The following is an 11,368-nucleotide window of genomic DNA, read 5'->3' as shown; positions in this document are numbered from 1 at the left end:
GAAGGTGTTTTGCTTTCTAACATTTCTACTCTGAATAAAATTATTTTTCTTGATAAAAGTTTTAATATTTCACATTAAAACACATCAAAATTGCCACTTTTCCTAAAGATTAAGAATTAAGTTAAAATTTGTGAAAGTGCAAGGATGTGTCAATCAAACCCGCCAAAAAATTTAAAGTTTAAATAACTTTTAAACGAAATAAGATTTTTAATTAATTTTTGTGTGAAATGCTATTAAAATATATAATTCGTGATGTTATACAGAAAAAATGAGAAAATATTAACTTAAAATCTGTGTCCAATTTTATTTGATTTTATTTACAATAAAAATTTACTTATTTACATAATTATATAAATATAATTTTAGGCTGCCCTTCGACAGCAAGACGTGAAACTTTTAAAACAACTGATACAGATCAGCGAAGTTATTCAAGCATTTTACCAGAAAGTTACCAAAGACAATAAATTATCCACGGACATTAGCCCTGATAGTGGGGTAGATGTACCCGTGACTGACGTCACACAGGTACGAAGTATGCCATTGGTTAGACAACAGAGTGTGCCATATTACTGTAGGATTAATCCTTCCGCTGGAAGTCTGCTCAGCAGCGCCACTTCCAGTTTTGATGGTATGTAGGTTGAGTAGATTTTATAGTTTTGCATCATAGCATGACATTAAAAGTGATCAGCACATCGTATTAAGAATATCCCTATATGTATTGAATTGATTTTTCATACAGACTAACAAGATGACGCATCTTTATCTTTCTGAAGTCGTGCTTGAATGAAGTTTTGTTCCATGTTCGTTTGCAAAAAGGAACGATTTGACTAATAGAAAAGTGTGGCTTTATGTAATGAAATGTGAAGAATATGTTAAAGAACAGTATGCATGTTAAAAAGTCTAAATCAGAAGGAGAACAAATACAGATCTCTATAACCTCAAAGGTGGGATTAGGTGCCTTGAGAAGTGTACACTAGAGTATCCCCTGCCGACTGCTTACACCTACTTGTCATGATAAGGGGGGACATATAAAAACTTCATATATTATTATGGTCAAACAATGTCGTTATTTATCGACCATGCAAAATTACTTCAAACAATGAAATTAGGCCAAAAAATATATATATACCAATGCAGGTGTAAAGACGAATAATGACCCCCATCGAATAATGACCGGGGGTCATTTTTCAACGACAAAAAATGACCCCCTACCCGTAGAAAAAAAAATCATTTTTTGTAGAAAAAGTGTCATAGGGGTCATTATTTTATATCTTAGTCCTATAAAAAATTGACCCCCATTGAAAAGTGACCCCCTTTAAAGTGAAAAGAGATTCTTTAATTGTCAAGTAATAAAATTTCTTTTTAATATTCCTCCTTATAGTGTTTGCTTAAAGAATGATATTCCACTTGTTTTTATAAATCAAACCATGCAACAATCAGGTTCTAATACTCTTTAATAGAAAAATTAATTTTTCCTTCATTTCAACTTTTAGCTTGTATAAGTTTGGCAAATCCTTTTTGACAATGAAAGAGGAGGAAATTTTTACCCCCCCCCCCCCCAAAAAAAAAGAAAAGAAAATTACGTTAAATAATAATAATAATAATAATAATAATAATAATAATAATAATAATAATAAATGAAAAGCAAAAATATATATAAAACTCTGTACCTTTCAATAATACTGAAAGAGGCTCTAGATAAAATATTGAAATGCAGTTAAGGCTTCACACAAGTTCTATCATATCATAATTTACTTCGCCATGATTAAAGCATATTTCAAATGTTGGTGGGGGTATACTTGAAAGTATTGTGGCAAAGTAACAGTTGAAAATTATAGAATAGTTGATTATTTTAAGCTTATTTTTAGTCCCTTCTTATAGAAAAATAAAGGTAGGGTTTTTTTTTGTTGCTTTTGTTGATAATCGACTTCCTCCTAAATAAGTAAGGGGGTGGGGTGGGTATAACACCTAAAACATGCTCTGTAAAGCTATGGGCTAGTGTAAAATGCACATTCTCATGCAAAAACTATACATATAGACATAACCTTTTGATTTAGCACACAGTATTCATTACATTTCTTAATTCCTTTTTTACTCCACACTTTTACCCAGTTCTGAGTATATTTTTCAGAGAATTTAATATGAAAATCAGTACAAACATTTTCATTTTTGTAACGTCTTCTTTATATTGTATCATAATATGAAAAGTTAATTGAAGACCATTTCTTTTTATGTCCCTGTAATAGAAGATTCGGGGGTATATAGTTTTATCGTGTCCGTCTGTATGTCTGTCTGTCTATCTGGCGGTCTGTTTCTCCGCAAAAACTTTAACCTTGACCATAACTTTTCATTTATTGTAGCTATGCCTTTCATATTCTGTATGTGTATATTCCTTGTGACAAGACCTTACTTTGGGTATCACCAAATTTGACCTTTTGACCTTTACCTTGGAGTCTGTCCAATTTTACAAAAAAAAAAAAATGCCAAATTTTTAATTTAATTTGGCTCTAACTTTTTAACTGTAGATACTAGTACTCTCATACTTCACAAATGTAATCCTTGTTACATTAAACCTTTCTTTTAACAAACCATCAACTTTGACCTTTGACCTTTGAGTTTGGCCTACCTTTCAAACACTTATCCTTAGCCATTAATTTTGAACAAGTGGTGCTAGGGCTTTCCTATTTTGCAATTGTATTTCTTGTGAGAAAACCTACTTTGGGTACCATTATATTTAAATTGCATTTAAGAAAAGTTTAATCTTCGCTCTGTTGCCATACTACGGTGGTATATTTAGGACACGCAATTATTTTGTTTTTAAATTCCAGAAAAAAATTACCTTGTGAAAACGACATAATTATCTTGTGAAAACGAGATATTATCTTGTGAAAACGACATAATTATCTTGTGAAAACGAGATATTATCTTGTGAAAACGACTTATTATCTTGTGAAAACGAGAAATTATCTTGTGAAAACGACATAATATAATAAGTCGTTTTCACAAGATAATATGTCGTTTTCACAAGATAATATGTCGTTTTCACAAGATAATATGTCGTTCTCACAAGATAATATCTCGTTCTCACAAGATAATATCTCGTTCTCACAAGATAATATCCCGTTTTCACAAGATAATATGTCGTTTTCACAAGATAATAAGTCGTTTTCACAAGATAATATCTCGTTTTCACAAGATAATTATGTCGTTTTCACAAGATAATTTTTTTCTGGTATTTAAAAAAAAAATAATTGCGTGTCCTAAATACACCACTGTCCTAAATATACCACCGTACCATACAGGGGCATAGCTGTTTCACAAACACATCTTTTTATGTATAAGAGGAGTTGCGGATAACAGATGCATACCCCAAAGCGTAACAGACGGACGGACGGACGTCCCGATCACTATATACCCTCCCGCTTTTCAAGCGGAGGATATAATAATATGTGATACTGCTGATTTTTTCTGTCAGTACGATGATTTCCACCATCGAAAAACAATGTTTACCTAACCCTTTAGGCTCGATAAATCTTTACTCCTTAAGATTCTGTATCATCGCATTGACCTTAAAATATAGCTATAATTATGAGATCAACATATAGTTATGAGATCAACATATCATCAATTTACTCCAAATAAGCTCAGGTGAGCATTTTGGCCAATATGCTTCTTTATTTAATTTTTTTTTTGGCCCCTAAAAATTTCAGCTTTAATTCACAGGGAGTCATTTTTCTACGGGGGTCATTTTTCTTCACGTGGGTTCTGCAAATTTTTAGGGTGGTGACACTTTTTCTACGGACAAAAGGGTCATTTTTCGACGTTGAATAATGACCAGGGTCATTTTTCGCTGTCGAAAAATGACCCCCGGTCATTATTCGATGGGGGTCATTATTCGTCTTTACACAGGCATCCATTTTTAGCCGGGCTTATTGCTCAAAGAGCAATTGCCGGCTTATGTCATCCTGTTCAAGGCAGGAAGTCAACCCCATAGTCGCCATTTTGAGGTTACGAATAAAAATATAGTTCTTGCTTTCAACCGCTTTTGAGATAATACAAACGCTAAATAAAGCAACAAAAATAAAACGAAGTTCTTTATAAAACATAAGTAGTAATGACTTTGAAAACTTCAGTTCTAAGTCACGGAACATAGTTCATTAGCGTAAGGATTTTTGATAATCAGTGTTATCGTAGTTCTCTACACATACGAGGTAAAGCAGGAGAGGGAACCAGACTGGCCTGTTTGTTTACATTCAGCTGCGGTACCAGGTTAATTCTGATTCTGACAAAATCGGACCGTGGTATTAGGATCGAAAAACTCACTGTCAGTGTCTTATCATTTATATTGATAGTTTTAAAATAATTTTTTTATCAGAATATAAACGTATGATTCAGGTAAGAAAATCATTCTACTCTGTAAATGACCCCGGCTCTCAGTACTTCTGAGTACTTTGATTTGTTTGTATCATCTGTCCTTAATTGCGTTATTATTTTTTTAAATAACCCTGCAGTTGGCACTTAGAACCCCTACGCTTTGTACTGTGTAACTTATTGTCAACATTGTAACAATACTTCTATTTTTGCAGATATTTCTGAAGAATCGGCAGACGACAACGATAGTCTCTTCTCACTGAGCCTCAGTGGCCATTTCCCACCACGGTTCTCGATCTCGCTGAATCGCGCGAGATCTCTCTCTTTCGAATCTTCGCCAGCAGACCCAGAAGCAGATTCTTACTTTGACGAAGTCTTACGTAAAAATGTAGAACTTTGGAAACTTTCGGAAAATGTGACCTAGCTAGCAAGTTATTAGCGATTTATTGTTTAAATACTTGCCCAACTGTCAGTGTGATTTTCATTTGGTCTGATGAACATAAAGGAAATCTTTATGGATTGCCAATTTACTAAACCAATACCATACTGATGTTTAACGTGTTTCATCATAAAACAACCATGAACTTCAAAGCCTTTCTTTTTTCCATCATAAATAACACATGCCAGCCAATAATTTCACTTTCACGTAATGACTGGTATATTAATGATAGGAAATTAGGAATAAAACAAATCTTTATTGCAAACAAAGAAAGGTGAATTTTATATTATGTATTTTTAACATTAAAGAAAATATCATCAAATTACTTGGCAACGATTCGTCGCTGTATCCATGGTGGAAGTTGGTGAGCTAACGGCCACTGAAAAGCTTGCATTGCCTCAGAAACGTTGGAAGATTCAAAGTCATGCAGTCTGAAATGAAAATATCAAAGTAGAAGAGAAATAACTCCTATATTGGGTTTTATTTTATAATTTACCAGCTGCATTTCAGTAATCGGATTACAGTGACTTCCACTTTGAATTTTGAATTCAGCGAAATATGTAATAAAAGTCTCGCACCTTTTTATGATTATCATAAAACGGGCGTTTTCTTTTCTTTTTTTTTTTTTAAGACTTTATCATTAAAAAAATATTTGACCGATCGTTTACTGTCTTAAACTTTCTTTATATCAGGCAGAAGCATGTATTTGAAACAAAAAATTGATCTAAATGCATGTTTATTGGTATATACATAATTATCTAGTATAACAGCTATATTAGATTTTGCTGTTTGTTCTTTTTTTCTTCACGTTTGTTTTTTTTTTTTTTTGTTATTCCCACAAAGAATGTATACTTTCTTAACTTAAGAAAATATATGATTTTTTTAATACCCTGCAAATCTATATGCAGATTATTACTCGTACAAAAAAATTACGGAAGAAAGTCATAAATATAAAATACAATATGTGTATACTTACTTGACTGGCCTAGAGTTTTCTCTGATTTTTCGGATAATATTCTGGCTATTTGGACCAGTCTCATGTTGGACCAGTCTGTAGTCCAGTCTTGACCTGGTCAGTGGTGTGAGTTTCTCCTGATAGTTTATCACGCCCATCCCCCCGTGTAAGGCCTTATTGATGTCGAAATCCCGCAGACAGCGCTGGCGTATCGTATCCGATATATTCTTATTGTACATGGAAAATTGCTGACTGTTTGATGTAAGGAATCTACTTTCTGTGCTGAAATCCGTGACAGGCAGAACCTATATAGAAACAGATTTTAATAGAAATTTTATTTTACAGCTGAAAACGATAAAGAATTTGAAAAGAAGCTAAATACTATCATATAAAAAATTGAGATAAAAATTACATTTGAGCCTTCGCCATTCTTAAAATCGATAGAGAGGTTCGAATCCTCAAATGATTTGTTCCAGGAAGAAACAGATTCTCTTATAGTTTTGAATCTCTGCTAATTAATGACGTACTTGTATATAATTTTATATTATATTATAAGTATTAGTATTTGTAATTTTTTATATATAAAAAACCTAGACAAACTATGAAACAACTTTAACAGACAGTAAATTATTTATAATATCTGCCTGTTTGTTGTTGTTTTATAAATACCTCAACTGTTGTTTCGGAATGCCTCATGATCGGGGGGAGTGGTACGGAGAATCGGCTATCTGGACCATAATCCCGGCAGTAGGAGGAAATTCTCTCTCGGGGATCGTTACCAAAACATACATGCGTCTTCCTAAGCTTTTCTTTGTTTTCCAACCCATCCATGGAACTTGATTGATGTTATTGTTACGTCACAATGGTAGTTTATATGTTATTATTACGTCATAGTTTTTGTGGCGTCATTTCATTGTGAGTTCTTGATATGCCTGAAGAAATTTGTGCACAATTTCTGAACTTGCAAACAATGTATTATAAACAGTGATGTTTTAGGGTGTGACCGTTGGGATGAGTGCAGTTTGTAATTATACTGTTCTGTCAAGTCGAACGAGACATCTATACACTCTGACGTCACACGACGTAATGGAGCAAGCCAGAGTTTACGGATCGAGACAATCAAGTGTGTCGGGTTGAAACTACGCCGAGTGTTGAACGAAACGAAAGACATTGCAGAATATTTTTGTATAGCATAAAAGTTTTTTTTTACAAACTGAAAACATTTTATATTTTATGTTATTTATTTATTTCCCATTATCGCATGGTATCCTGATAACAGAGGGATTCTGCATGGAAGGTTTCACAATGATTTGCTTGACGTATCTCTTACCAGAGAGCGTTTGCGCTCCGCTCCAACACCTCTGTTATCATCAAACGAAAGTGAATGATATCTTTTCGCCAACTTGGTAATTTTCTTAAATGAAAAAAATCTGATGAACTTTTTTTTTTGTTTTTATCAAAAGCTTGATTTATAATTTAAGAAATAACTCTAACTCTTGGCAAAATTATTCGAGTATAACCTGGTTTAAGTCAGTTTACGCTTTATAATCCGGGAACTAGAGTGATTCCTTATAAGTTAATTTGAAAATAATTATACAACTGTTGTTATTATCCTTCAGAATTATACAGTCAATCTGATTGGTTTAGAGCAGGTCACGTGCAGGGAGACAACTCGTGATGTCTCCCTCACGCGCAGGGTGACAACTGTTATCTCCCTTCAGATGACAATGAAATAGCGTAAGCGAGCATGCAGGGTTACAACTGTGTTGTCGCCCTTTGAATGAAACTACAGTGATTTAAGCGAGATAACTCTTATTTATAAGTACAATTAATAAATATGCGGGATCGGTAAACAATAAATTCTAACGATGACGTCAAAGTTGTCTGTTGACATATTTTGAAAGTATGGAATCAGAGCAGAGTAGAAGAGAACTCTACGTAATTGATAATTATATATTCTTCAGGATAATAAAACTATTATGGACTGTTTAGAAGGGAGACATCACCAAATATCAGGTCTGAGTAGGGCAAGCGCTCTCGGGTGACAGTCCGTAATTGTATAATGTAAAATTGTGTCGCTTTTAGCCCTAGCAACGGAAGTGATGGGAAGCGAGGGGGAGGGGGGGGGGTATCTGATACATAGACCTAGCAGCCATGATATTTGTTTACATGAGGGAAGATAGAGCTACTGTTTGAAATTAAAGGTACATTTATTAAATCTGGAATTTTCAATGAATCCCGTGGACTGGAAATGAGGGGATTGCATGGATACAGATGATTTAGCGGTTGTCAAAGGGGTGGTGGGTGTCCCCATACAAAACAAGATAATACAAAATAATTTGCGTTCCGTTTTTGAAATCAACCAATGAGAGGCTAGAATTCAAACAAAATTAAATTAAATTAAAATAACTCCAATGTATGCAGAACTATTTTGTTTTGATTATTATCTTTAAAGGACACAATGAGTTAAAATCATGTCTTTCTTTTAAGATATCTGTAGCATACAGAGAAAGACTTATGAAAATTTTGAGTATATAGCTAAGATATGACAATTAAGGGGGAACAGGACCTTTAGCTGAGAAAAATCCTGTCAATGAATTTTTTTTCGTATTTTTTATATTACTAATTTAATATGTACTTAACATTTTAAAACGGTCCTGTCATGGGATTTCTTGACTTATTTAAAAGATATCGCCCCACAAATACCGCCCTGTGTAGAGTTTGTATGGAGTTTAGATACTTCATGTTTACGGGCCCATAACGGAGTCCATAATGCGAATTTTTACGCACAAACGATAAATATGATAGATAACACTATGTACTCAAATAATTCAGAATATTCATAGTGTTTAAATTATCTGAAAGCAATTGTTTGAATTTTATATAGTATTTGGGTGGGATAATTTCTGCATTTTTCAAGGCAGCTTCAACGACAAAAACCTCATTGGGAACAATTCTGTCAATAAATATTTCTAAATTTACGATTGAATGTCAGTCCTTCATCGTAATTATTTACTGCATAAATATCACAGGGTGAAGCTTACCTCAATATCGCACAGGACATCGTTGAATTAGACGTAAGCATAATAAAAACGCTTCACGTTTGTATTTTCCGAGTGCGGGAAATCAATTGTGACGTCATACGAAAACATAAACATTCAAAATTATCTAAATAGAGAGAATCTCTGCTATAAACACGAAAAAATATTGATTTTAAAAAATCTGCTTCAGAAATTTATCACGATACATTGACTGTGACCTGTTTATTATGAAATAAAACTGATCATGACGGGTGTGTGTACTTGATCTCGCTGCACTGAAAATTCAAACACTACGTCTATGACGTCACTGACGTCAAACTGCAGGGTAAAGAGAATCAAATGTGTAGATTGGGCAACTTCACAATATCTAAATGATGGCAAGATCTTTAAAAATTTTATGAATAATAATTTCTAAAATTAAATGTTTAAAAAACAATTTTAGAATTTAGAATAAAATTACACAAGAACTGTTGATTTTAACAACGTTTAACATGTATATCATCACCGATTATGACGTAATATGTCTTTATAATCATGTGACATGTGCCCTGTCTCCCCTTAACGAGGCCGAGTCTAATTCGAGTGCGCATCACTTTGCGCAGCTTTTTAATTTCATGCAGTCATTTGTGTGACAGTACGACTTTGAAATTTTTTTAAATTTTAATACAAAATTAACATTATTTGTAACTCCTACTGATCAGAAAATGTGATTTTACGACAATAATTGGAAAAAGAACGTTGAAATGGCTCTAACAACGTCACCATTTTCGGATTTTGTAAGCAATGCATGACGCTGAAGAATGACGCATGACTCGCTTGTATGTTCAAGACGTCCATGGATATTATACTAAAAACTGATGACATAACTTCCCAAGAAACATAATAGCAATCTAAAAATTGCTATTTTTGCCGAAAAAAATTGTATGGGTGTGCAAAGATACGTCTTTATACCGTAATATGGCAATTTTAGAGGTATTTGGCTTCGAAAAAATAAACTTGGTAATTACTACCTAGACCAATCGAGATGGTGAACTTTTTTGAAATTTCACAATTTGGTGACTTTTTACATTAACTTTCATTTACTTGAATGAAAAAGAAATCCCTAGGGCAGAAGTACAAAAAATATGGAAAAAATGTAATAATTTGGCGATTTTCCAACAAATTCCCAATGGGTCCAATAATAAAGTTTGACAACGTTTGAGATGGCCCCCTAAGAAATCGAGGTGGTAAACATTTGATTTTTTAATCCTAAAACAATAAATATAACAGTAAAAATTGATTATAAAAAAAATTATCAAAATCCCTAGGCAGAAATAATTAGACTCGGCCTCGTTAAACTGCAAGAAAATCTGCACGATATAAGTGCCGGAAAACTTAAGGTTGTATCTACCGTTCCGTTGTCAAGGTCACGTCACTTTTATTTTTAGCTCAAACTTGTAAACAACATTCAACTGGAGCAGGCAAAGATGAGAAATAATTTCTAACAACGTTTTAAAAAGATTTTCTTAATATTAGGTCAACTTACATTCATTCCTGGGTAATTGAGACCATGGTAACATGTAACTATGGAAACTTATTCAACTTTTCTGCTCACACGTACAATGAGGAGGAAGAAGTATTGAGCAATATTTTTGGTATGGGGCATGCTAAAATTATTTCTATTTTTCTCCTTAAAAATAGAATTTTTAGGTTCTGACTTCTGAAACCTGTAATTTTCTCATAATCAATACTTTTAGGAATTGAACAGAATTAACAAGGGTCATGCAAAAATTCTACATTTGTCAATTTTCCCCTTTGTGCGTCACAGTGTCTCTTTAAACTTTCATTTTGAAATTAAGAACACAAAGTAACAGAAGATATTTACGACCAGAGAGCTTGAAACACTCTAAATTAGCATTCTTGGCAAAACGTACAATACAATCAATGTTTACCCGTTTCGCCCGGTGTAACAGCCATTTTATTGTGTGACAATTCGAATTACTTTTTAAACGATAACAGAGGTGTAAATGATGTTGCAGAGCGCGACCTCTGGTGAGAGATTGAACGTGTATGTCATTCCAAATTTTTTCCGTTTGTACACATCTTTGCAAGCTCCATAGACTAGATTAGTGACTATATTAGTCTTTGGAGCTCGCTCTTCGCATGGCCTTGCTGCTGTAGCTTTCAGGCAGAAACCGGGAGCATCAGTACACAATCCCAATACGGCGGCTTGGAAAGGTTACACCTAATACTTATTGCTTTAAACAATGATATATATTGAGATAAGGAACAACATTCAACTCGGAAGTCCGATAAAAAAAAAACAAATTGGAGCAGAGCAAACACGGACCTCTAAAACAACAGGGGTTGGATCAGGTGTCATGGAGGAGTGGGCACCCCCTACCGACTGGACACACAGCCATGTGCTCCTTGAAAATATCGGAAAATAAGGGAAAATCCGTCGACAATTCAATGTGTATATATTTCGCAATAGCCTAACAATTAATATGATAAACGGCAGCATTTGACTTAAATGATAAAATGTATTTGATGACACGGTCAAGGTCATTGCATCGACCATAG

General features: G+C 33.7%; 2 protein-coding genes across 2 annotated transcripts; one reads left to right on the top strand and one right to left on the bottom strand.

The window, feature by feature from the left end:
- Positions 1-366: 366 nt before the first annotated feature.
- Positions 367-4,890, top strand: LOC134267961 (uncharacterized; the record flags this gene model as incomplete). The annotated part of the gene is made up of 2 exons (XM_062750204.1): positions 367-628; positions 4,587-4,890. Coding segments are annotated over 2 exons (471 nt in total), but the record flags the coding sequence as incomplete, so codon positions are not given.
- Positions 4,891-5,046: 156 nt separating this feature from the next.
- LOC134268065 (uncharacterized) lies at positions 5,047-6,648 on the bottom strand. The gene is made up of 3 exons (XM_062750297.1): positions 6,435-6,648; positions 5,787-6,070; positions 5,047-5,241 (listed from the first exon to the last, which is right to left on the bottom strand). The coding sequence occupies exons 1-3, from the start codon at positions 6,594-6,596 to the stop codon at positions 5,133-5,135; spliced, it is 555 nt and encodes a 184-aa protein (XP_062606281.1). The 5' UTR covers positions 6,597-6,648; the 3' UTR covers positions 5,047-5,132.
- Positions 6,649-11,368: the final 4,720 nt, after the last annotated feature.

The sequence above is a fragment of the Saccostrea cucullata genome, unplaced genomic scaffold (assembly GCF_032062105.1).
Source record: "Saccostrea cucullata isolate Sc308-1 unplaced genomic scaffold, CSIRO_AGI_Scuc_v1 ctg15759, whole genome shotgun sequence".
NCBI classification, from domain to species: Eukaryota; Metazoa; Mollusca; class Bivalvia; order Ostreida; family Ostreidae; genus Saccostrea; species Saccostrea cuccullata.
Note: the sequence above shows the minus strand (reverse complement) of the source record. Positions and strands in the feature narration are given on the sequence as shown.